This window comes from Oncorhynchus clarkii, chromosome 9 (assembly GCF_045791955.1).
Source record: "Oncorhynchus clarkii lewisi isolate Uvic-CL-2024 chromosome 9, UVic_Ocla_1.0, whole genome shotgun sequence".
NCBI lineage: Eukaryota > Metazoa > Chordata > Actinopteri > Salmoniformes > Salmonidae > Oncorhynchus > Oncorhynchus clarkii.
Window position 1 is genome coordinate 74779375 of NC_092155.1, and position 27813 is coordinate 74807187.

Below are 27813 nucleotides of genomic sequence, written 5' to 3' on the forward strand. Positions count from 1 at the left end.
TAACATATTGACTATGCTTGGCCTGTCAGTGTTGTTCTCCTCAGACCAATATTAAATACATTATCACAGCATATTGACTATGCTTGGCCTGTCTGTGTTCTTCTCAGACCCATATTAAATACATTATCACAGCATATTGACTATGCATGGCCTGTCTGTGTTCTTCTCAGACCATATATTTCAAAACTCAAGCTTTGGTAAAGTAGATCAGTTGTATCACTTGCGAGGCACAGCTGAGCATAAATGTTAAATAATAAACTTTATTTTTATTTTCCTGAAGCGATGATACCTCCATCTGACGGTCAGTCTCAGCGCAGGTAGGGAGAGAGCAGCAGACGGTCCTCTTCTCAAGAGTCGTGTTGTTCCAATGATCAGAGAAAGTGAAATATTCCTCCATATTAAATAGACAGGACGAGCTGCTAATAGTAAAAAGGCCTATCGATATACGTGGCTACTCATTCATTCCAGCCACAGTGCTGGTTGTAGTGCCAGTGGGCCAGTGGAAGTAGGGAGAAGTGCGGTATGATGTTTTTATAATAGTGTTGAAAAAACAGTGTACAGTGCTGAATAAAAACTTAGCAATGAACTCATGAAAACAGCAGTTGTTTCCTGCATTCTTTGACAGTCTCTCTGGTCATGGTTTTAAGTTATTAAATCTCACGTAGCCTAGTATCAAACTTTGCTGTGTGGGGTCGTGGAAGTTGTGAACAAAGTGATTTTTGAGTTATCCGATTGGCCAGCACAGTAGGCACACTCGATTTAGCTCTCTTGGTCCGCCAGTTAGGCGGAGTTTGTCCCTTCAGACAAATGACATGGTACAAAATGGGAACACTGCCTGTCCGGCACGCAGGGCTTCTAAATCAAGTCCACCTACCGCCAACAACGCAAGAGGAATTGGAAGGAAAAAAACTGGCTTTATCCGTTGGCTTTTCAACAGAAATGTTTGATTGGCTAGGAATGCCTTGAAGATCGACCGGTTGGTGATTACTGGTCAAGAGACCGCTGCCTGCTTCTCTTTAGTTGTCTGTTTACTCTTAGCACCTGCCTTGTCAAGCATGTAACATGGTTTGAGTGTAGCCTTTGTATTGCTTAACTCCTGTTCAAGCACATTATTGCAGTACAAGTCATCATAATGATAACCGCAGAACGTTTTGGTTCAATTGGATCCTGTGGGATTAGTCAGAGACCTTGTTCCTCTGTTATAATGAGCTCAACGGTATTGGGCCAATGCTGCCCTAGACATGCCCTATGGCTAGGCTACAAGGTATGGACCCAATGCTGCCCTAGACATGCCCTAGGGCTAGGCTACAAGGTATGGACCCAATGCTGCCCTAGACATGCCCTAGGGCTAGGCTACAAGGTATGGACCCAATGCTGCCCTAGACACGCCCTATGGCTAGGCTACAAGGTATGGACCCAATGCTGCCCTAGACATGCCCTAGGGCTAGGCTACAAGGTATGGATCCAATGCTGCCCTAGACATGCCCTAGGGCTAGGCTACAAGGTATGGACCCAATGCTGCCCTAGACATGCCCTAGGGCTAGGCTACAAGGTATGGACCCAATGCTGCCCTAGACATGCCCTAGGGCTAGGCTACAAGGTATGGACCCAATGCTGCCCTAGACATGCCCTAGGGCTAGGCTACAAGGTATGGACCCAATGCTGCCCTAGACATGCCCTAGGGCTAGGCTACAAGGTATGGACCCAATGCTGCCCTAGACATGCCCTAGGGCTAGGCTACAAGGTATGGACCCAATGCTGCCCTAGACATGCCCTAGGGCTAGGCTACAAAATCATAATGTTATTTGTCACATGCTTCGTAAACAACAGTTGTAGACTAACAGTGAAATGTTTACCAACAATGCAGGGAAGGGACATTTAAAAAAAATAGAAATAACACATGGAATCAATACACAATGAGTAATGATTACTTGGCCATGTAGATGGGGGTACTGAGTGTGCAGGGGTACGAGGTAATTGAGATATCACTAAGGATGGTTAACTATTTAACTATTTTGCAGTCTTATGGCTTGGGGGTAGAAGCTGTTCAGGGTCCTGTTGGTTCCAGATTTGGTGCATCGGTACCGCTTGCCATGTGGTAGCAGAGAAGTCTATGACTTGGGTGGCTGGAGTCTTTGGCCTATGACACATATTTTTATCCTCCGGGGGTGGGGGCGGGGTGGGGAAAGAGGTGTTGTCGTGCCCTCTTCACGGCTGTGTTGGTTTGTGTGGCCCATCCTTAGTGATGTGGACACACCGAGAAACTTGAAGCTCTCGACCCGCTCCCTCCCCCCCCGGTATGCTGACAAATCGTCATTGGTGATCAGGCCTACTACCGTCGTGTCATCTGTAAACTTAATGATGGCCGCTCAGTCGTGGGTGAACAGGGAGTAAAGGCGGGGACTAAGCAAGCACCCTTGGGCCCCCCGTGTTGAGGGTCAGTGTGGCAGATGTGGTGTTGCCTGTTCAGTCCCAAGGACCCTAGCTTAGTGATGAGCTTGGAAAGCATTATGGTGTTGAAAGGTTGAGCTGAAGTCAATGAACAGCATTCTCATGTAGGTGTTCCTTTTGTCCAGGTGGGAAAGGGGCCGTGTGGAGGGCAATAGAGATGGCGTCATCTGTGGATCTGTTGGGGCGGTATGCAAGTTGGAGTGGGTCCAGGGTGTCTGGGATTATGGTGTTGATGTGTGTCATGACCAGCCTTTCAAAGCATTCCATGGCAACAAGTGAGTGGTACTGGGGTGATAGTCATTTACAAAGGTTACCTTGGCGTTCTCGGGCACAGGGACTATGGTGGTCTGCTTGAAACATGTAGGTATTACAGACTGGGTCAGCCAGCTGGTTAGCGCATGCTATGATTACGTGTCCTGGTAATCCATCTGGCCCTGCTGCCTTGTGAATGTTAACCGGTTTAAAGGTCTTACTCATCGGCCACAGAGAGTGTGATCACACAGTCATCCGGGAACAGCTGGTGCTCTCATGCATGGTTCAGTGTTGCTAGCCTCGAAGTGCCCATATGAGGTATTTAGCTCGTCTGGTAGGCTCACGTCACTGGAGAGCTCGCTGTTGGGTTTCCCTTTGTAATCCGTAATAGTTTGCAAGCCCTGCCACACCTGAAGAGCTTCAGAGCCGGTGTAGTAGGATTAGATTTTGGTCCTGTATTGATGCTTTGCCTTTTTGATGTTTCCTTGGAGGGCGTAGCTGGATTTCTTATAAGCGTCTGGATTAGTGTCCCGCTCCTTGAAAGCGGCGTCTCTAGCCTTTAGCTCAGTGCAGATGTTGCCTGTAATCCATGGCTTCTGGTTGGGATATGTACGTACAGTCACTGTGGGAACGACATCATCGATGCATTTATTAATGAAGCCGGTGACTGATGTGGTAAACTCCTCAATGCCATCAGATGAATCCTGGAACATATTCCATTCTGTGCTAGTGAAACAGTCTTCTGGCTTAGCGTCTGCTTCCTTGGACCACTTCGTTATTGAAAAAGGACACATTTCCCGTTGAAGTAGCAAAATAAATAGCTGTCATGTGTACGCTGTGGTCCCAAGTGTAACAATGATCATTTTCATTTAATGTTGTTTTTGTATCCGTTTGGCAACAGCATGGAGAATCACCGGCACGCATCACTACTGAAATCTACTCCCACATCACTTAAGTAAACAAAATGAAAGACAAATCTTTCCTTTTTTTTTTTTTACATGGATGTGCAAAACATTCTTCATCACACGAGCTTCACTGTTACGGTACTGAAGGCTACTTCAACTGGACCGTAGTAACTAGTGGTGTAATCCCAATCGAGAGAGAACGGAAACACAAAAATGGCCGCAAGTTCCACCCATTACGGCATCATTGACTTGAATGGAGACGCCCATTCTACTCATTCTATTTCACTGGTACTTCCTGTTTAAATTTTTTAAATATTTTATTTACTTGTAAGTAGAAATCAGGAGGATAGAGTTACGGTCAGATTTGCCAAATGGAGGGCGAGGGAGAGAGCGGGAGAGAGAGCGGGGGAGAGAGCGAGGGAGAGAGCGGGGGAGAGAGCGAGGGAGAGAGCGGGAGAGAGAGCGGGAGAGAGAGCGAGGGAGAGAGCGGGAGAGAGAGCGGGGGAGAGAGCGGGGGAGAGAGCGGGGGAGAGAGCGAGGGAGAGAGCGGGAGAGAGAGCGAGGGAGAGAGCGGGAGAGAGAGCGGGAGAGAGAGCGGGAGAGAGAGCGAGGGAGAGAGCGAGGGAGAGAGCGAGGGAGAGAGCGAGGGAGAGAGCGAGGGAGAGAGCGAGGGAGAGAGCGAGGGAGAGAGCGGGAGGGAGAGAGCGGGAGAGAGAGCGGGAGAGAGAGCGAGGGAGAGAGCGAGGGAGAGAGCGAGGGAGAGAGCGAGAGAGGGGGAGAGGGGGAGAGGGGGAGAGAGGGGGAGAGGGGGAGAGGGGGGAAGAGGGGGAGAGCGAGCGGGAGAGAAGAGAGAGAGGAAACGAGCGAGAGATTACTGCACAATAGAGATGTAAACAGTAGGACTGTTGAGGGGTTGAAAACACTTCCTCCAGCGTGACTCGCATGTGCGTACACACACACACACACACACACACTTGTCTGTCATGAGAGCATTTCCAAGCATGCACAGGTAGGCAGACAGACACATGACAATGGATTGGAGAGTGGCTCTGTCCCAAATGGCACCCTATATAGTGAATTACTGTTGACCAGAGCCCTGTTCCCTATATAGTGAATTACTGTTGACCAGAGCCCTGTTCCCTATATAGTGAATCACTGGTAGCCTGTACTGGGAGTCTGGGCTGTATCATGTTAGCTCCACTAACTCACTGCTAGCCTGTACTGAGAGTCTGGGCTGTGTCATGTTAGCTCCACTAACTCACTGCTAGCTTGGGAGGCTGGGCTGTATCATGTTAGCTCCACTAACTCACTGCTAGCCTGTACTGAGAGTCTGGGCTGCATCATGTTAGCTCCACTAACTCACTGCTAGCCTGTACTGAGAGTCTGGGCTGCATCATGTTAGCTCCACTAACTCACTGCTAGCCTGTACTGAGAGTCTGGGCTGTATCATGTTAGCTCTACTAACTCACTGCTATCCTGTACTGGGAGTCTGGGCTGTGTCATGTTAGCTCCACTAACTCACTGCTAGCTTGGGAGGCTGGGCTGTATCATATTAGCTCCACTAACTCACTGCTAGCCTGGGAGTCTGGGCTGCATCATGTTAGCTCCACTAACTCACTGCTAGCCTGGGAGTCTGGGCTGTATCATGTTAGCTCCACTAACTCACTGCTAGCCTGGGAGTCTGGGCTGTATCATGTTAGCTCCACTAACTCACTGCTAGCCTGCACTGGGAGTCTGGGCTGTATCATGTTAGCTCTACTAACTCACTGCTAGCCTGCACTGGGAGTCTGGGCTGTATCATGTTAGCTCTACTAACTCACTGCTAGCCTGCACTGGGAGTCTGGGCTGTATCATGTTAGCTCTACTAACTCACTGCTAGCCTGTACTGGGAGTCTGGGCTGTATCATGTTAGCTCCACTAACTCACTGCTAGCCTGGGAGTCTGGGCTGTATCATGTTAGCTCCATTAACTCACTGCTAGCCTGGGAGTCTGGGCTGTATCATGTTAGCTCCACTAACTCACTGCTAGCCTGGGAGTCTGGGCTGTGTCATGTTAGCTTCACTAACTCACTGCTAGCCTGGGAGTCTGGGCTTTGTCATGTTAGCTTCACTAACTCACTGCTAGCCTGTACTGGGAGTCTGGGCTGTATCATGTTAGCTCTACTAACTTACTGGTAGCCTGTACTGGGAGTCTGGGCTGTATCATGTTAGCTCTACTAACTTACTGGTAGCCTGTACTGCTAGCCTGGGCTGTATCATGTTAGCTCCACTAACTCACTGCTAGCCTGTACTGGGAGTCTGGGCTGTGTCATGTTAGCTCCACTAACTCACTGCTAGCCTGTACTGGGAGTCTGGGCTGTGTCATGTTAGCTCCACTAACTCACTGCTAGCCTGGGAGTCTGGGCTGTATCATGTTAGCTCCACTAACTCCCTGCTAGCCTGGGCTGCATCATGTTAGCTCCACTAACTCACTGCTAGCCTGTACTGGGAGTCTGGGCTGTATCATGTTAGCTCCACTAACTCACTGCTAGCCTGTACTGGGAGTCTGGGCTGTGTCATGTTAGCTCCACTAACTCACTGCTAGCCTGTACTGGGAGTCTGGGCTGTGTCATGTTAGCTCCACTAACTCCCTGCTAGCCTGGGCTGCATCATGTTAGCTCCACTAACTCACTGCTAGCCTGTACTGGGAGTCTGGGCTGTATCATGTTAGCTCTACTAACTCACTTTAATATTTCGACACGGCATGAAGACATAACTGTCCATACAGGATAGACCACGTTTACAATGCAAGAAGATATCGGAAGCTTCCAACTTTGTAGGCTAACTTTCTTTGCTAGCTAACAGCTGAAGCTAACGTCAGTTCACGACGCTAGTACCTAGTTTGTGATAATTGCTGATATATTGCTTATTTCAAAAAGCTGATTGTCACAAATGTTATTAATTCACTTGCACGTCTCTCTCAAAGATGATCTATTGCCTCAGCTAACTGAATTTCTCCGAGCCATCCTCTTGTTCTTGAATGAAGTAGTTACTGGTTAGAGACAGGGCACACGTTAATAAAATAAGCTACTTCTATGCAATTGTTGATGATCAGTACAATACAATAAGTATCAAATGGAAGGGAAGCATATTGTTTTTCGTCTGTAGCCCCGTGAAATCAGCCCAAAAACAAGCTCAATAACTCAATTAATTCACACACTCCTATTTGAACATGAATCCACCTGTATTGTGACTAGACCGTGGCTACATCTTGATTTACCCAGTTTATCATGAGAGATTTACCATTCAAATAAATGATTACCATTATATTATGTCGTTAGATTGGTAAAACCAAAGTCAAATTAGTTGTAAGATTGTATACTTGATTAATTAATGCATACATGTTGTAAAAAATGTTTTAAAAAATAAAAATAAAATCATCTAAAATTATATTGAACTCAAAAGATGCCCAACGATTGAACAGAGCAGTTGCTGAGTTTATCTGTCTGAATCAATTGCCATTTTGTGACCACGGATAATATACCTTCTTTGTTGTTGTTGCTATGGCATTATTTTGGTATTGAGTATCATGGTAGTAAACCTGGTATCGGTAGCAAAGCCAGGACTCTGCTATGGTAACATCACTACGAGAGAACAGGGTACAATTTGGCTCGCAGCCAGAGTTAAAACTAACAGATGCTGAAAGCGATTGAATCTGCTTATTGGAGCATAACGCCTCATTTTAGAGAACAGTGGAAGGATTGTCAATAGACGGGAGGGGGAAATAGTAATGGTTTCTTTCTGCTCTGTGCTCGTCTGTCACTGCTCTCAAGCAGCCATTTTGACATGATCGTTGAGTATTATTTTCATTTTTTTTTTTTTTTTACCTTTTTATCTCTGGTCTCTCTGATTGTGAGGGGATACGGTTTCATGTTTTGTTTTTACTACCAACTGAAACCACGTAGTCGGTGTGGGTGTTGTGTACTGTAATGTCTTGGTACTACCGAGCCTTATGGAATGAGCTGTTAGGTTTGTTAGCCAGCCAGCGACATTATGGTTGTCCTGACCTTGACCCACACACCTAACCCTGAAACAGCCTAACATAGAGAATACCAGAAGACTGTCGTCCAGTGCTATGTTGTTGTCATTGTACATTTAACTGTTAAAGATGACCACAGAAACAACAGTGGTGGTGGAAACAGGAAGTAAACCCCTTGACACTGTTATAGCAAGACCAAGAGGCCTCAACGTGTCTCTGTTGACGCGCATACACACACACACACTGTAAGATGCTCTGACAGCTGTAATAACGGCAGCTCAAAATTGACTCCTTTTTAAATAATATAATATCATATTATAAAAATATACAATTATACAGTCACGTTCTTAGGAGGGGGGCGTGGAACAAGATAAAAGCAGCTCACTATTTCCACACGAACACAATAGGTGTACCGACCTCCCCCCATCCCCCCAGGGAGGGGAAGGCTGGTCGGTTGTTGAGGGATTTATCCCGTTGTGCCTAGCGTTGATTAAAGGAACAATTGTAGATAATCCTACAAAATAAACTACTCTTTGTTGTTAGGGAGGGAGAGAGGGGGGAAGAGAGGTTGGGGGGTGGGTGGGGGGAATAGCAGAGGATGAAGTAGTAAGCATACTGAACTGCAGATAAATCAACCGTAGTGTGGTTGAGAGACGGTGACATGTCTGAAAGCAAGAAATAATTTATTTCTGGCCAGTCATCGTGTATGGTTCCAGACAGACAGACAGACAGACAGACAGACAGACAGACAGACAGACAGACAGACAGACAGACAGACAGACAGACAGACAGACAGACAGACAGACAGACAGACAGACAGACAGACAGACAGACAGACAGACAGACAGACAGACAGACAGACAGACAGACAGACAGACAGACAGACAGACAGACAGACAGACAGACAGACAGACAGACAGACAGACAGACAGACAGACAGACAGACAGACAGACAGACAGACAGACAGACAGACAGACAGACAGACAGACAGACAGACAGACAGACAGACAGACAGACAGACAGACAGACAGACAGACAGACAGACAGACAGACAGACAGACAGACAGACAGACAGACAGACAGACAGACAGACAGACAGACAGACAGACAGACAGACAGACAGACAGACAGACAGACAGACAGACAGACAGACAGACAGACAGACAGACAGACAGACAGACAGACAGACAGACAGACAGACAGACAGACAGACAGACAGACCATTAAGCATGTGTAAAGCTGTATAGATGACCCATAACAATACATTAAGCATGTGTAAAGCTGTATAGATGACCCATAACAAAACACGTTGTACACATTTTAAACCAGACCAGATGAAAACACTCAGAAGCTGAATTTCCACAGCATAAATGTAGATGCTAAGACAGAAACCAGGCTTATATGAGCCGTGTGCAGTAGCGAGGTTAGGGAGTCGATAATATTCGCTACAGCAGGTATGTAGAGTGCATCTCTCTCCCCCACGTTGACCCCACACCACTTCCTCTAAATAGATGCACACCACCTTGGGGGCAGTCAGTCTCCCAAAGCCTTCACTTGACAATACAGAGCAGAACGATCATTCTATGGTGTCAATTGTGACATCATTGTTACCGTCAGCAACAGCAGCCAGAGTGTAAACGGCTCTATTTCAGACATTCCCAACGGTGTCCCAAATAACATCTGCTCAATATGTGTATGCGACCAATACGGTTTGATTTGACACACACACACACACACACACACACACGTATACACACACACACACGTATACACACCTCAGACAAGTGTCAGAATCAATGTTGCTCTTCCTGCTAATCTAAATGTCATTTGACTTTTATAATGTTCTGCTGATCACACAGATTATTCTTTCTTTTTTTTATAGCAAAAAACGAAAACTAATCAACTTACTAGAACTAATCAAGTTACTAAAACTAAAATTAATCAAGTTACTAAAACTAATCAAGTTGGAGGTCCAGATTTATCTTCTGTAACTCAAACTCCATAGACATCAGTTAAAGATACATTTATGTTTTAGTAATTTAGCAGACGGTATATGCCTTGCTCAAGGGCACTATAGTCAGCTCGGGGATTCAAACCGGCAACCTTTTGGTTACTGGCCCAACGCTCTTAACCGCTAGGCTACCTGACCCCCCCTAACCAGTTAGAGTTCATCATTATATTCATTATTTAATTGTTACTCCCCTAGAAATATGATTACTAGAACAGGTGAACAGTTGAAGACCTGTACTTTCATGGATAATTATATTACTTTGGTTGCTCCATCCAGGAACGGAGAGAGCAGCCTGGACTACAGCAGTAGAGGGGGGAGGAGAGAGCAGCCTGGACTACAGCAGTAGAGGGGGGAGGAGAGAGCAGCCTGGACTACAGCAGTGGAGGGGGGAGGAGAGAGCAGCCTGGACTACAGCAGTGGAGGGGGGAGGAGAGAGCAGCCTGGACTACAGCAGTGGAGGGGGGAGGAGAGAGCAGCCTGGACTACAGCAGTAGAGGGGGGAGGAGAGAGCAGCCTTGTCTACAGCAGTGGAGGGGGGAGGAGAGAGCAGCCTGGACTACAGCAGTGGAGGGGGGAGGAGAGAGCAGCCTGGACTACAGCAGTGGAGGGGGGAGGAGAGAGCAGCCTGGACTACAGCAGTGGAGGGGGGAGGAGAGAGCAGCCTGGACTACAGCAGTGGAGGGGGGAGGAGAGAGCAGTCTGGACTACAGCAGTGGAGGGGGGAGGAGAGAGCAGCCTGGACTACAGCAGTGGAGGGGGGAGGAGAGAGCAGCCTGGACTACAGCAGTAGAGGGGGGAGGAGAGAGCAGCCTGGACTACAGCAGTGGAGGGGGGAGGAGAGAGCAGCCTGGACTACAGCAGTAGAGGGGGGAGGAGAGAGCAGCCTGGACTACAGCAGTGGAGGGGGGAGGAGAGAGCAGCCTGGACTACAGCAGTAGAGGGGGGAGGAGAGAGCAGCCTGGACTACAGCAGTGGAGGGGGGAGGAGAGAGCAGCCTGGACTACAGCAGTAGAGGGGGGAGGAGAGAGCAGCCTGGACTACAGCAGTGGAGGGGGGAGGAGAGAGCAGCCTGGACTACAGCAGTGGAGGGGGGAGGAGAGAGCAGCCTGGACTACAGCAGTGGAGGGGGGAGGAGAGAGCAGCCTGGACTGGGGAAGTGGTGTGTAAACTGATCCTCATCAGTTCTGCTGTGTGAAGCAGGAATGTTGTCTTTCCTCAAGCAGGGAGGGAGGGAGGGAGGGAGGGATGGCCAATGACTGGCATCATAAATAAACTAAGAGCATGTTTTAGAAAGAACGGGTAGGCTCTAGTCTTCCACTGTGTGGGAGAGAGAAAATCTAATACAATGGTAGAAGGGCATACTGTTGACCTCCTAGTTGTTAAAAGCAGAGAGCAGACACTCCATGGAGCCCTTGTTCCCCTTTTAATTACTGTTTGATGCTGAAAATGCAAGAGAAGAGAGAGTAGAGGATGTTCTGACTATGAAACATCATTATTCAGTGCAGCGTTTGCTTAGATAAGATGTTTGTGTGTAGAGGAGGGGGAAACCACACTGAGGAAGAGGCAGCCTGTCCGTTGGGGCCACAGGCAAGATGTCCTCTAAGCCTTTTAAACAGGGGACAGGGTGGGGTGTGATAGAGACAGGGACGATGGGGGGGGAGGGCGGCCATTTTGTTGCGTGAGGGACAGGCAGCAGCAGTGTGCCGTGGGTAAGGAGCTACTGAAAGAAACACTGGTCAAGGAACATTACACTTCAAACGTTTAGTCTGACTGTGTGTCTAGCTGGTCCTCCCAGTACAGCAAATAGTCACTCAGTCTCTGCTGCCGCAAGTTGTTGTGTGTGTGTGTGTGTGTGTGTGTGTGTGTGTGTGTGTGTGTGTGTGTGTGTGTGTGTGTGTGTGTGTGTGTGTGTGTGTGTGTGTGTGTGTGTGTGTGTGTGTACACACCATGAATGCAGCTCTGTGGTGAACACTCTTTTTTTTTACTCTGGTTTTACGAGGCTGCTGATGATTTGGCCCATGAGCTATTTTAGCTAGACTGAAGTCTTACCAGACTAACACTACACACACTCCTGGATTTCTGTCTCCGTCTGAGTAGGACTGCTGATCTAGGATCAGGTCTATAAAATATGATATATATTCATGTGTCTTATCATATTCATTATGATCCGAAAAGGCAAAACTGGTCCTAGATCAGGGCTCAGCCCTGTTGTTGTGGCAGATATGAATGATGGATTTCCTATGCAGCTGGTGGAGGATAAGATGTGTTCGCTGACAGCGTACGACTTTGATGTGCACGCTTCAATGGGGCAGAAGTCTTGAGTTGTTGTGAGGCAGGATGGTCAGATAACCACCAAAACAATGACAGGAAACTGTCATGTGGAAAATCGTAAGTGACTCGTTCCATCTTGTTCTTGATATCATGTTTTTGTTGTTGTTGAGGTGTTTGACTGATTGCAGACATTGCAAGCCAAGAAATTGCGAAAATGCATCATTCCGTTGCTAAGTACAGCTTTTGATTGTCAATAGATAAGCCTAGTGTAGGGTGCTGACTGACTGCCTGGTGATATGTCATCTGGTATATTGAGTCCAGCCAGGAAGTGACTAGGGATGTGTATAGAGCATTATGTAGGGAATAGGGCTCTGGTCTAAAGTCGTGCACTATATAGGAAATAGGGCTCTGGTCTTTAGTAGTACCACTATATATATTGGGAATAGGGGCTCTGGTCTAAAGTAGTGCACTATATAGGGAATAGGGCTCTGGTCTAAAGTTGTGCACTATATTGGGAATAGGGGCTCTGGTCTGAAGTAGTGCACTATATAGGGAATAGGGGGCCATTTAGGAAACTTTCAACACCCTTAGTCACCTTCCTCTTTCCCGTCTGCTTCACGGCTCTCCGAGCAGCACCACTCCTATTCTGTAAAGACTACCCGTAAAGACTACCCGTAAAGACTACCCGTAAAGACTACCCGTGAAGACTACCCGTTAAGACTACCGTTAAGACTACCCGTTAAGACTACCCGTGAAGACTACCCGTAAAGACTACCCGTAAAGACTACCCGTAAAGACTACCCGTAAAGACTACCCGTAAAGACTACCCGTAAATCCTGAATTGTAATTTTTACTTCCTGGCATATTTCTGTTTACACATGTACCTATTAGTTCTGGTACCGGGGGAGGGGTAGGTCCTAGAACTGGGAGGGAGGGGAACATTAGCTAGCGGCTGTACGAGTAGAGGTGTCCGTCTGCCAAACAAAAGCCTTTTCTAATTAAGGGTAATACCATATTGTTTTTATCTAGGAGTGATAGAAAGGGGGTGAGGGGGGAGAGAGACCTGTGCCTCTGGCCCCAGCTGTTACAGTGTGTTACTTTTCAATAATGCAGAGTGTTGTTTCTACCATCTCAACACACTGCCATCAGCTCCTGAATGGGCCTTGTTGATGAGGGCTGTGGGTGCCTACCACCAGATCAGCTAAATCATGTAGACGGGGGGGGGGAATCCAAACAGCCTTGTTGTTGATATCTCTTATTTTAAAGATGTCCTCCCACGCCTTTTTTTGAAGATGCTGGTGTTGGTTATTATGTTTTGTCCGTTTGAATCCTCAGTGTTATTCAATCACACCATGATTATCTATAGGTGCTGGTTTGTTTCCTGTCCCTGTGTGTGGGTGGGGGGGACACCTAGAGATGGGGGGGGGGGGACCCCTAGAGATACACTATCGACCTAATCTATTCAATGCTGTGTTGTTTTCGACTGATTCAAGTAGCTTTAGGGATGGAGGACGATAGTGTTAAGAATACAGTCTCTGTCACAGTTTGAATTGACTAAATTTACAACAGGTCTGTTATGAATACAGCCTCTGTTCTCTTTTTCCACATCTACCAGTTTAAATTGACTTGATGGATGCGATCGTTAGAGAGGAAGAGGAAGATGTTTAAAAGAGAAGAACATCAGATATTATATTGTGAAAAGCTTCGCTCGGGCCTGTAGTAGACTAGGCATACATCCTAAATCTGGTACCCTGTTCCCTGTAGTAGACTAGGCATACATCCTAAATCTGGTACCCTATTCCCTGTAGTAGACTAGGCATATCTGGTACCCTATTCCCTGTAGTAGACTAGGCATACATCCTAAATCTGGTACCCTATTCCCTGTAGTGGACTAGGCATACATCCTAAATCTGGTACCCTATTCCCTGTAGTGGACTAGGCATACATCCTAAATCTGGTACCCTATTCCCTGTAGTAGACTAGGCATACATTCTAAATCTGGTACCCTATTCCCTGTAGTGGACTAGGCATACATCCTAAATCTGGTACCCTATTCCCTGTAGTAGACTAGGCATACATCCTAAATCTGGTACCCTATTCCCTGTAGTAGACTAGGCATACATCCTAAATCTCGTACCCTATTCCCTGTAGTAGACTAGGCATACATCCTAAATCTGGTACCCTATTCCCTGTAGTAGACTAGGCATATCTGGTACCCTATTCCCTGTAGTAGACTAGGCATACATCCTAAATCTGGTACCCTATTCCCTGTAGTAGACTAGGCATACATCCTAAATCTGGTACCCTATTCCCTGTAGTGGACTAGGCATACATCCTAAATCTGGTACCCTATTCCCTGTAGTGGACTAGGCATACATCCTAAATCTGGTACCCTATTCCCTGTAGTAGACTAGGCATACATTCTAAATCTGGTACCCTATTCCCTGTAGTGGACTAGGCATACATCCTAAATCTGGTACCCTATTCCCTGTAGTAGACTAGGCATACATCCTAAATCTGGTACCCTATTCCCTGTAGTAGACTAGGCATACATCCTAAATCTCGTACCCTATTCCCTGTAGTAGACTAGGCATACATCCTAAATCTGGTACCCTATTCCCTGTAGTAGACTAGGCATATCTGGTACCCTATTCCCTGTAGTAGACTAGGCATACATCCTAAATCTGGTACCCTATTCCCTGTAGTAGACTAGGCATACATCCTAAATCTCGTACCCTATTCCCTGTAGTAGACTAGGCATACATCCTAAATCTTACCCTATTCCCTGTAGTAGACTAGGCATACATCCTAAATCTTACCCTATTCCCTGTAGTAGACTAGGCATACATCCTAAATCTGGTACCCTATTACCTGTAGTAGACTAGGCATACATCCTAAATCTGGTACCCTATTCCCTACGGCAGTGGTCCCCAATTACATTCTGCCGGGATACTCCCCCATTCTCTGGCGCGAATGGTCAGGTGGCCGGAGCATAATTCTAAGTCATTTGTACAAATTTACTGCAAGTAACCTAAACAGATATAGTATTTGACCAAAACATAATAATTTAAAGTAGAGGTGTGAACGTTTAAACAAAATTGAGATCCTTAACGTTAAGATAAATTCCCAAACGATAAACAATATTCCCCCACACAAAATGTAAATCCCAGTGCAGTTATCACAAAATATATTTTTTTCCTTGTTATAGCCTAGCTAGATGATAGGCTATAAAGGCCTGGATATTACTTGTAAATATACTATAAAAAAAAAAAAACGAAATTGCTCAGAGATCTTGGTGGCCCCAATAAAATCATCCCATGGGCCGAATTTGGACCGCGGGCCGCTTATTGGGGAGCCCCGCCCTAAACAGTGCACTACTTTTGAGTATGGACCCTGGTCCAATTGGTTCATTCATCCCCCTACTCTCCCCTGTAACTATTCCCCAGGTCGTTGCTGTAAATGAGAATGTGTTCTCAGTCAACTTACCTGGTAAAATAAGAGTTTAATAAATTTACAAAATGATAATAAAAGTGAATTCGATGCCATTGGGAACACAGTCGGATATCAGTTGTTTTTGTCCCTGTACAGAAGCTGATATTCTCTCTATATCTGATTAACAAACACACAAAGGCTGTGACACATCTGTCAACAACACCCAACAACCAACAGTCTTTTTTGTGTATAGGGGGCAATGGGGAGCTTCTGTTAATCCTGCCTTGGGGGGGGGGGGGGGGGGTTCTCTGGTGAAACTCAATTTTAAAAAAGTAGATTCACGATGGCCCTGCCCGCTGCCACACTCCACCCATTCTCCAGGGGATTGGTCCCAAATAGTGCCATTTTCTCTACTTAGTGCACTACTTTTGAACAGGGCCCAATGGTGCCCTTTTCTCTACTTAGTGCACTACTTTTGAACAGGGCCCAATGGTGCCCTTTTCTCTACTTAGAACGCTATGAGCCCTGATCAAAAGGAGTGCACTATCTACGAGACAGGGTGCAATTTGACACACAGGGACAGGAAGTCACTCCAACGGGGGCGCCCAGCCTGCGACTTACGTTGCTCTCGAAAGCACACCCCTCACCAAGAGGGAATCGTGTGTAGAAGAAGCGTTTTAAACACAACCTCTCTGTTTTTTCCATGTTCATGTTGTAGGCTACGGTCTCTTGTACTTTTGGGGAGAGAAACGTTTACCTCCACCACAGTAGCTAGGCTAGACTGAAGTTATTAGCCTGCTGTGTATTAAGTGTGTATGTTATGTTTGAATGCCTCTCGCTATCATTGCCACAGTACAGCCCGTTACCTTCAGTACTATCCCCAAATGGAGGCTAAAAATAGGTCTTTGCTCTTGACTTGCTGAGGGAAAAGGTTGCGGCTCATCAGCCAATGGAATAGGTGTGTGTGTGTGTGTGTGTGTGCCTGTCCTACACTCTGCCTCCTGTGCTACTGTTCTCAGGGTTGGCTATCACATCAGATTAGGTTAGGCTAAGAGTAATGTATTAAAGCTAACACAAACAGCTAATCCCAACATGATGCTTAATGCTCTGCAAAGTACCTTCCAGGGGGTCTGGGGTTTCCCTGCCCCCCCCATTCAGATTAGACTATCACAGTATCAGCCTCGTTGGTCACAGGGCTGTAGTCACAGTATCAGCCTCGTTGGTAACAGGGCTGTAGTCAGAGGCTCAGCCTCGTTGGTAACAGGGCTGTAGTCAGAGGCTCAGCCTCGTTGGTAACAGGGCTGTAGTCAGAGACTCAGCCTCGTTGGTAACAGGGCTGTATTTGAACATCTTGATGGTTTTTCTTACCCCCGTAATGTTAACACAGGATGCGTCATAGATGGCACCCTATTCCCTTTACAGTTCACTACTTTTGACATAAATTGCTGGTCAAAAGTAGTGCACTAAATAGGGAATAGGGTGCCATTTTGAATGCATTCGCTCTATTTATTCACTCTCTATACTAATCTGTATTGCTCTGCTAATCTGTATTGCTCTATGCTAATCTGTATTGCTCTGCTAATCTGTATTGCTCTGCTAATCTGTATTGCTCTATGCTAATCTGTATTGCTCTATGCTAATCTGTATTGCTCTATACTAATCTGTATTGCTCTATACTAATCTGTATTGCTCTATGCTAATCTGTATTGCTCTATGCTAATCTGTATTGCTCTATACTAATCTGTATTGCTCTGCTAATCTGTACTGCTCTATACTAATCTGTATTGCTCTGCTAATCTGTATTGCTCTGCTAATCTGTACTGCTCTATACTAATCTGTATTGCTCTGCTAATCTGTATTGCTCTATGCTAATCTGTATTGCTCTATGCTAATCTGTATTGCTCTATGCTAATCTGTATTGCTCTATACTAATCTGTATTGCTCTGCTAATCTGTACTGCTCTATACTAATCTGTATTGCTCTGCTAATCTGTATTGCTCTATACTAATCTGTATTGCTCTATGCTAATCTGTATTGCTCTATACTATTCTGTATTGCTCTGCTAATCTGTACTGCTCTATACTAATCTGTATTGCTCTGCTAATCTGTATTGCTCTATACTAATCTGTATTGCTCTATACTAATCTGTATTGCTCTATACTAATCTGTATTGCTCTGCTAATCTGTATTGCTCTATACTAATCTGTACTGCTCTATACTAATCTGTATTGCTCTGTATTCATGGTTTGGATTGAAACCACGGCGGTTAAGAGCATTAGTATCTGAATGTTTGCTGGTTTGAATCCATGTGCCGACCAGACGAAACCTGTCTGACCTTGAGCAAGGCTCTTAACCCTAAATGTTCCTGTTAGTCTCTTTTGGAGCATCTCCTAAATGACTGGAATGTAAATATTAAAATGATGTGTCTCTTTCGGCAGCTTGGCGGCAGCTTGGCGGCAGCTTGGCGGCAGCTTGGCGGCAGCTAGGCGGCAGCTTGGCGGCAGCTAGGCGGCAGCTTGGCGGCAGCTAGGCGGCAGCTTGGCGGCAGCTAGGCGGCAGCTTGGCGGCAGCTAGGCGGCAGCTTGGCGGCAGCTAGGCGGCAGCTTGGCGGCAGCTAGGCGGCAGCTAGGCGGCAGCTTGGCGGAAGCTTGGCGGCAGCTAGGCGGGAGCTAGGCGGCAGCTTGGCGGCAGCTTGGCGGCAGCTAGGCGGCAGCTAGGCGGCAGCTTGGCGGCAGCTAGGCGGCAGCTAGGCGGCCGCTAGGCGGCCGCTAGGCGGCAGCTAGGCGGCAGTTTGGCGGCAGCTAGGCGGCAGCTAGGCGGCAGCTTGGCGGCAGCTAGGCGGCAGCTTGGCGGCAGCTAGGCGGCAGCTAGGCGGCAGCTTGGCGGCAGCTAGGCGGCAGCGTGGCGGCAGCGTGGCGGCAGCGTGGCGGCAGCTAGGCTTCCATCCAATTGGCGACAGATTCATGTGAATATTCTAAAATCTGCATTAAGAAAAGATTCTCATGTTCCCCCAACAGTGATGTGTTTCCACCAAACGGACTTGTTGCAGATAAAACCAGTGTGTTTGATGACGTAGTGCACACAAAATGTACCTTTTCCCCTCTAACGTTTTCATGTACCGAATTAAAATAGAATGGTCAATGTGTTTCCATGTCATTTTGATCTTGGCATTTGAGCTCAAACTAACAGCTGGCAGATACAGTACGGGTCGGCTACACGATGACATCATTATGGATCAGAGAGAATAATTGTCGATCGGCAGTCCAAGTATCAATCATGTCACCAGAAAAAAATATGCTCGATATTTATTAGAAAGGAGCATCATACTGTGCACTTCGACCTCCCTGTGACGTCCATCACGAGATATGTCATCTGTAGCCCTGTAAACTGTAGTGGGAGAACCACACAACATGTCAACGTCGTGTGACTCGTCGTGTGACTCAGCATGTCATCGTCGTGTGACTCAACATGTCATCGTCGTGTGACTCAACATGTCGTCGTCGTGTGACTCAACATGTCGTCGTCGTGTGACTCAACATGTCGTCGTAGTGTGACTCAACATGTCGTCGTCGCGTGACTCAACATGTCGTCGTCGCGTGACTCAACATGTCGTCGTCGCGTGACTCAACATGTCGTCGTCGCGTGACTCAACATGTCGTCGTCGCGTGACTCAACATGTCGTCGTCGCGTGACTCAACATGTCGTCGTCGCGTGACTCAACATGTCGTCGTCGCGTGACTCAACATGTCGTCGTCGCGTGACTCAACATGTCGTCGTCGCGTGACTCAACATGTCGTCGTCGTGTGACTCAATATTTGCTCATGAAGGCGTTTCCGGCCGCCATTTCTCGCATTAATTAATTTTACCGACACAAATATGTTCCCACCAAAGTACCCGTCGACATTCATAATATTGTAGTGAAACTTCCTGTTTCCATCACAGCCGTCATGATTTATTTGATGTGTATTTAAACATGGTTATTGTCTGTGTGACGGAACAGAAAATAAAACATCAGGAAGTCTTAAAAGCCCGGAGGAGGGTGTGAGTGAGTCTGCATGACTGTGTGTATCAGTTTTAGGTAATAGACACCTTTTCTGTGACCCCTGGTGGGTGGTGGGGGGGGGGGGGGGACGGGACTGCTTAAAGAGCCACAGCATGGTGGTTACCAGGGATGCCACACAAACGGCACCCTATTTCATAGTGCACTACTTTAGACCAGAGGGCTCTGGTCTAAAGTAGTGCACCGTGTAGGGAATAGGGTGCCGTTTGTGACACAAACCAGTTCACAGAATTGAGTTGAAACAAGTTGTATTTGATTGAAGCCCTGATCTGCTGCCTGTGTGGCTGGCTGGCTGTGAGTTTGCTAGGTTAGCCTGTTGACTCCATCTCAGTAATGTAAATGGTGAAGTAGGGAGCAAGACCCTGAAGATGCTTCTCTCTTCCCTCCTCTTTCTCTGGCCTTTCCCCTGTCTTCTTCTATTTCACTCCTCTTCCACCCTCTTTTTCCGAGGAGAGGGTCCTGGGGATTTGATGTGGAACTGCCTCCCACCTGCCCCTTCACAGCCCCACCTGCCCCTTCACATCCTCACCTGCCCCTTCACAGCCCCACCTGCCCCTTCACAGCCCCACCTGCCGCTTCACAGCCCCACCTGCCCCTTCACATCCTCACCTGCCCCTTCACAGCCCCACCTGCCCCTTCACATCCTCACCTGCCCCTTCACATCCTCACCTTCCCCTTCACATCCTCACCTGCCCCTTCACATCCTCACCTGCCCCTTCACAGCCCCACCTGCTCCTTCACATCCTCACCTGCCCCTTCACATCCTCGCCTGCCCCTTCACATCCTCGCCTGCCCCTTCACATCCTCACCTGCCCCTTCACAGCCCCACCTGCTCCTTCACATCCTCACCTGCCCCTTCACATCCCCACCTGCCCCTTCACAGCCTCACCTGCCCCTTCACAGCCCCACCTGCCCCTTCACCACAGCCCCACCTGCCCCTTCACCACAGCCCCACCTGCCCCTTCACCACAGCCCCACCTGCCCCTTCACCACAGCCCCACCTGCCCCTTCTCCACAGCCCCACCTGCCCCTTCACCACAGCCCCACCTGCCCCTTCACCACAGCCTCACCTGCCCCTTCACCACAGCCTCACCTGCCCCTTCACCACAGCCTCACCTGCCCCTTCACCACAGGCTGATATCGGCTGATAATATTGGTCAACCGATAAATCTGTCGGGCTCTAATAAATATAGACTTAAATGCTAGTCATGTTTGACAAATATAATAAAGATTAGCATCTGAACTTCTGAAGACTTCTGTTGACATACTCGTGTCGTTGTTCGTTCCGATTAAATGGTAACAAGACCGGAGATTGAAGTACCGTGCCTCTTGCACACCACACGTCACCCACCTTGAATCTGAGCGTAGGTGGTCAGCACTCTGGACCAATTTAACCATATACTTCATTGTTTAAAAGCAGCCTAGCCAAAATACGAACATAAAAACTAAAGGAATAATTTTTATAAACACTTAATATTAATGTTATTTATTTTTATATACTTTTTTAATTAACTAGGTAAGTCAGTTAAGAACATTCTTATTTACACTGACGACCTATGCCGGCCAAACCGTGACGACGCTGGGCCAATTGTGCGCCACCCTATGGGACTCCCAATCACGACCGGTTGTGATATTTTCCAGCAGAAAAATGCATTATCCTAGTCATGATAATAGTAACCCATGCTAGTTGATGATAATCCTAGTTGTCATAGTAACCCATGCTAGTTGATGATAATCCTAGTTGTCATAGTAACCCATGCTAGTTGATGATAATCCTAGTCGTCGTAGTAACCCATGCTAGTTGATGATAATCCTAGTCGTCATAGTAACCCGTGCTAGTTGATGATAATCCTAGTCGTCGTAGTAACCCATGCTAGTTGATGATAATCCTAGTCGTCGTAGTAACCCATGCTAGTTGATGATAATCCTAGTCGTCGTAGTAACCCATGCTAGTTGATGATAATCCTAGTCGTCATAGTAACCCATGCTAGTTGATGATAATCCTAGTCGTCATAGTAACCCGTGCTAGTTGATGATAATCCTAGTCATCATAGTAACGCGTGCTAGTTGATGATAATCCTAGTCGTCGTAGTAACCCATGCTAGTTGATGATAATCCTAGTCGTCATAGTAACCCATGCTAGTTGATGATAATCCTAGTCGTCATAGTAACCCATGCTAGTTGATGATAATCCTAGTCGTCATAGTAACCCGTGCTAGTTGATGATAATCCTAGTCGTCATAGTAACCCGTGCTAGTTGATGATAATCCTAGTCATCGTAGTAACGCGTGCTAGTTGATGATAATCCTAGTCGTCGTAGTAACCCATGCTAGTTGATGATAATCCTAGTCGTCATAGTAACCCATGCTAGTTGATGATAATCCTAGTCGTCATAGTAACCCATGCTAGTTGATGATAATCCTAGTCGTCATAGTAACCCATGCTAGTTGATGATAATCCTAGTCGTCATAGTAACCCGTGCTAGTTGATGATAATCCCAGTCGTCATAGTAACCTGTGCTTGTTGACGATAATCCTAGTTGATGATAATCCTAGCCGTCATAGTAACCTTTGCTAGTTGATGATAATCCTAGTCGTCATAGTAACCTGTGCTAGTTGATGATAATCCTAGTCGTCATAGTAACCCATGCTAGTTGATGATAATCCTAGTCGTCATAGTAACCTGTGCTAGTTGATGATAATCCTAGTCGTCATAGTAACCCGTGCTAGTTGATGATAATCCTAGTCATCATTGTAACCCATGCTAGTTGATGATAATCCTAGTCGTCGTAGTAACCCATGCTAGTTGATGATAATCCTAGTCGTCATAGTAACCCATGCTAGTTGATGATAATCCTAGTCGTCATAGTAACCCGTGCTAGTTGATGATAATCCCAGTCATCATAGTAACCCATGCTAGTTGATGATAATCCTAGTCATCATTGTAACCCATGCTAGTTGATGATAATCCTAGTCGTCGTAGTAACCCATGCTAGTTGATGATAATCCTAGTCGTCATAGTAACCCATGCTAGTTGATGATAATCCTAGTCGTCATAGTAACCCTTGCTAGTTGATGATAATCCTAGTCGTCATAGTAACCCTTGCTAGTTGATGCGTCTTTAGATCTCCCCTCTTCATTTCAAACTAGTATTTTTATCTCCGTCACATGAAACCACTCACACAAGGAAGGTGTTTTCCTGCGAATTGTATTTTGGGATGTTTACGCGTAGCCCACGGCCATGTGCGCGTTATTGAGTTTATAATATGAAGAAATAAAACGTTATAATTTTAAACTAAACGGTCTGATCTGTTGCATCAGCTTCATTGCTTTAAAAAAATAAAATCTGTGCTGTGGTTGTATGAATTTTTGATCTGTCGTCCCAGAACTGTCCCAAAGTCTGTTTGGAACCGTAGATGGGACATCCTTAATTTCATAAGTACAGTTACATATTTGGTTATAATTGTAATGTTGCAATATTTTATAGGCTACCAAGGGTGGCCAATCATCCTCCAGGAGAGCCTTAAAGGGGCAGTGTTGTATTTTGAGACTGGCTTGAATATGCAAAGAAGCCAATAGGCAGTTCACGTTACATTTTTGTATGATTCTCTATGGTGGTGTTGGAAGCTTTTGGACAAGTTCATATATCTGTCCTACTTGTCCAAAGCACAAGTTGCTAAAAACATTTGTCATGCCCTGAGCTAGCTAGCTAGGCTAATTGAGGCTACATACGCTTCCTCCCTGTCCTACAGTTACACATAACAACAACTCCATTCAGATGATGAAGTATCCACCTACCTGTTGGCTCTTGGTCGCTGTGGCATATCCTTCTCATTTAACTTTTAATTCCATTTGATTTACATCTGCCTTTGATTAGATAGTCTTCTAATTTGCTTTGCCAAACACGGAGGGCTCTATGGCTGTGGTGCCGCGCTGATGACTTGTGATTGGCCGACAACAACGACGAACTTACACTCGCCAATCTTTTTACGTTTTTATCAGTTTTATTAACTCTCATCGCCGTTGTAATCTACTGTGGAGCTAAAACGTATTGGTTTATCGACCCCACCACTTACCATCGTACAAAACTAGTTCCCAGATGCAACTCTCAAAAGGATAGTTTGAAGTAGAATTTTGATTACCACCCGGCGTTACCACCCGGCGTTACCACCCGCCGTTACCACCCGGCGTTACCACCCGCCGTTACCACCCGGCGTTACCACCCGGCGTTACCACCCGGCGTTACCACCCGGCGTTACCACCCGGCGTTACCACCCGCCGTTACCACCCGCCGTTACCACCCGGCATAAGGCATAGCCTAATGTTCATGATTATAGTAGAACATGCTACATTGTTACAGTTCATTATTATAGTAGAACATGCTACATTGTTACAGTTAATTATTATAGAACAACATGCTACATTGTTACAGTTCATTATTATAGAACAACATGCTACATTGTTACAGTTCATTATTATAGTAGAACATGCTACATTGTTACAGTTCATTATTATAGAACAACATGCTACATTGTTACAGTTCATTATAATAGAACAACATGCTACATTGTTGCAGTTCATTATTATAATAGAACATGCTACATTGTTACAGTTCATTATTATAATAGAACATGCTACATTGTTACAGTTCATTATTATAGAACATGCTACATTGTTACAGTTCATTATTATAGAACAACATGCTACATTGTTACAGTTCATTATTATAGAACAACATGCTACATTGTTGCAGTTCATTATTATAATAGAACATGCTACATTATTACAGTTCATTATTATAGAACATGCTACATTGTTACAGTTCATTATTATAGAACAACATGCTACATTGTTACAGTTCATTATTATAATAGAACATGCTACATTGTTACAGTTCATTATTATAATAGAACATGCTACATGCTACATTATTACAGTTCATTATTATAGAACATGCTATATTATTTCAGTTCATTATTATAATAGAACATGCTACATTATTACAGTTCATTATTATAATAGAACATGCTACATTATTACAGTTCATTATTATAGAACATGCTACATTGTTACAGTTCATTATTATAGAACAACATGCTACATTGTTACAGTTCATTATTATAATAGAACATGCTACATTGTTACAGTTCATTATTATAATAGAACATGCTACATGCTACATTATTACAGTTCATTATTATAGAACATGCTATATTATTTCAGTTCATTATTATAATAGAACATGCTACATTATTACAGTTCATTATTATAATACAACATGCTACATTATTACAGTTCATGTTTCTCTGAATATTTATTTTCACTCTGGTTTAATTTTGTTTGTCATTTTATCAGATCACTTATTAAGACAACTAGGGGAGAAAAGGGCTCTTGTTTCACTGTGTAACCTAAACTTATATTTGCTAATGTTTAAATCATTATTGGTGTTATTTCACTGATCTGATTAGCGTAGCCTACATCAGGGGTTTCAAACTCATTTAGCCCCGGGGGCCGCTTTTGGTTTTCAACGAGGTCTGGAGGGCCGCAGTGAAAATGTCCTCTCTGTCAAAATTTTGGGCGGGATTGTACTCCCTCGCGTGTACGTTTGATTCCCCTGGTCAACATGGTGTTTCTGTGGTTATAGAGTCTATAGGTGTGTTTCCCAGAGCAGAGCTGGGATTAGGTCCAGAGCTGCAGTATCAAAGCTCGGGTCACTCACACCTTCAGGACAGACCTGTCTATATGGACACCCATAAGGGTGAGAGATGGATGTTGGCTGACCGGTCTGTATATACAGTGATAGTTTGTTTGGCCTGCGTGTCTCCGCAGCTCAGCGGTCGTCGTGGTAACTCATCATTAGGTCATTAATAGAAGCCGTGGCGACGGCTGGGTGCAATCGTCTCCCTCCCTCCATCTCTGGCCATGGTATTTACCATTGCTTCACTGATTGCCAGGTCTGTTCCCTCAAGGGGCTGTTATAGATATTTCTAGTTCTGTCATTAATGTCTCTTTCTCTTTCTGTCTTTTATCCACAGCTTTTCCTGAAACACTGGGGTTGTTGGTGTGGCTGAATTTTCCCTGGATTTGATTGGTCAATTCAGAAGACTGAAGCCCAGGCTGACAGTCTACCTTTCACGGAGGCCCAGCCGTGAGAGGACTGAGGAAGGCACGTGGCGAATCATGACCGCGGACAAAGACAAGCCAGACAGGGAGAAGGACAGGGACAGAGACCGAGACAGGGAGAGGGACAGAGAGAGGGACAGAGACCGGGACAAGAGGGACAAAGCATCCAGGGAGAGCGAGAGCTCACGACCACGCCGTAGCTGCACGCTGGAGGGCGGAGCTAAGAACTACGCGGAGAGCGAGGACGAGGATAACGAGAACAGGGGAGGGGCCGGGGCAGTAGGTGGGGTCAACATGGGGATGGGGGAGGAGTCAGGGAAGAAGGGAAAGAAAAAGATGATCAAGAAGAAGTCGAGGTATGAACGGATGGAGAACGGAGAGATCACTTCCTTCATTACTGAAGACGATGTTGTTTACAGACCTGGCGGTAAGTTCAATTCATTGCTAAGTCATTAAGGCTCTTCATGTCTTTGGCAACAAATATCATAATATAGTGTTTGCTTTTCTCCGATGTGATTCTCCTGAAAGACGCTTCAGTCCAAGAGATACAGGCTAGGCCTGTAGAGAAATATATATATTTTTTGTTTGTCAACAGCTAATTCAGAGTTGATTGCTTTAACTAGCCTAATTCCGTGGCATATTTTTTTTGATAACTGAGTCTAATGAAATCTGGTCACATTTCACAGAAAAGATAAGAAGCAGAGTTTAGTCTGGCGTTACAGTGTGGGGTTTAGTCTGACGTTATAGTGTGGGGTTTAGTCTGACGTTATAGTGTGGGGTTTAGTCTGACGTTATAGTGTGGGGTTTAGTCTGACGTTATAGCGTGGGGTTTAGTCTGACGTTATAGCGTGGGGTTTAGTCTGACGTTATAGTGTGGGGTTTAGTCTGACGTTATAGTGTGGGGTTTAGTCTGACGTTATAGTGTGGGGTTTAGTCTGACGTTTTAGTCTGACGTTATAGTATGGGGTTTAGTGTGATGTTATAATATAGGCCTGAATTATGTTTTTTTATTTTAAAAGACAGACTCTTGATGTCTTGGTTTTTCTGATGCCTCTCTAGGGTTTAGGTCTAGCCCTCTCTAGGGTTTGGGTCTAGCCCTCTCTAGGGTTTGGGTCTAGCGTTTGGGTCTAGCCCTCTCTAGGGTTTGGGTCTAGCCCTTTCCAGGGTTTGGGTCTAGCCCTTTCCAGGGTTTGGGTCTAGCCCTTTCCAGGGTTTGGGTCTAGCCCCCTCCAGGGTTTGGGTCTAGCCCCCTCCAGGGTTTGGGTCTAGCCCCCTCCAGGGTTTGGGTCTAGCCCCCTCCAGGGTTTGGGTCTAGCCCTCCAGGGTTTGGCTGTGGTGTTGGTACAAATCAATGTTTAGTTTAGTTTGCTTTGTGAAGTCCTGCTCTAGTTGTTCAGTCTAAACTTCACAGTTGAATAAACAGTTTACAGCACTCTATTTTGGTCCTATTAGCTTGTAGGCCTATTTGGTTTTTGGTCTTAAAAAATAATCCGGTTTTCACTAGAACCAGAATAGCGCTTTAGACTAAGCAATAGGCCAAAAGGAAGTACCGGTAGGCTCAGTTTGTGAAGTATCTGGGCTCAATTGTCTTTCATGTTAAGTAATTAAACGAAAATGAATTATGCATAAGTTAATAATATAATGTGATAACGATACAGGCCTGGTTATGACATGAAGCGTTTCATATTGAAGTAGATGGTTCTGAGGTATGGTTTCTTTATCCAGGCTGTATCACATCCGGCCGTGATTGGGAGTCCCATAGGGCGATGCACAATTGGCCCAGCTTTGGCCGTGGGGTAGGCCGTCATTGTAAATAAGAATTTGTTCTTAACTGACTTAAGTTATAATTTTTTTTTTAAAGATAGAACTTAGTGTAGAGAATGAGTGGTTCTGAGGTAAATGATCTGTATTAGTGTAGAGAATGAGTGGTTCTGAGGTAAATTATCTGTATTAGTGTAGAGAATGAGTGGTTCTGAGGTAAATGATCTGTATTAGTGTAGAGAATGAGTGGTTCTGAGGTAAATTATCTGTATTAGTGTAGAGAATGAGTGGTTCTGAGGTAATGATCTGTATTAGTGTAGAGAATGAGTGGTTCTGAGGTAAATTATCTGTATTAGTGTAGAGAATGAGTGGTTCTGAGGTAAATGATCTGTATTAGTGTAGAGAATGAGTGGTTCTGAGGTAAATTATCTGTATTAGTGTAGAGAATGAGTGGTTCTGAGGTAATGATCTGTATTAGTGTAGAGAATGAGTGGTTCTGAGGTAAATTATCTGTATTAGTGTAGAGAATG

General features: G+C 45.7%; 1 protein-coding gene across 1 annotated transcript in view; it reads left to right on the top strand.

Moving 5' to 3' along the window:
- LOC139416950 (arginine-glutamic acid dipeptide (RE) repeats a) overlaps positions 1 to 27813 on the top strand; it is a 347908-nt gene that overhangs the window by 102519 nt on the left and 217576 nt on the right. Inside the window, exon 3 of the mRNA XM_071166149.1 lies at positions 25435 to 25949. Coding sequence (XP_071022250.1) covers positions 25580 to 25949 — 370 coding nt within the window. The 5' untranslated portion in view covers positions 25435 to 25579. The remainder of the gene's footprint in view (positions 1 to 25434; positions 25950 to 27813) is intronic.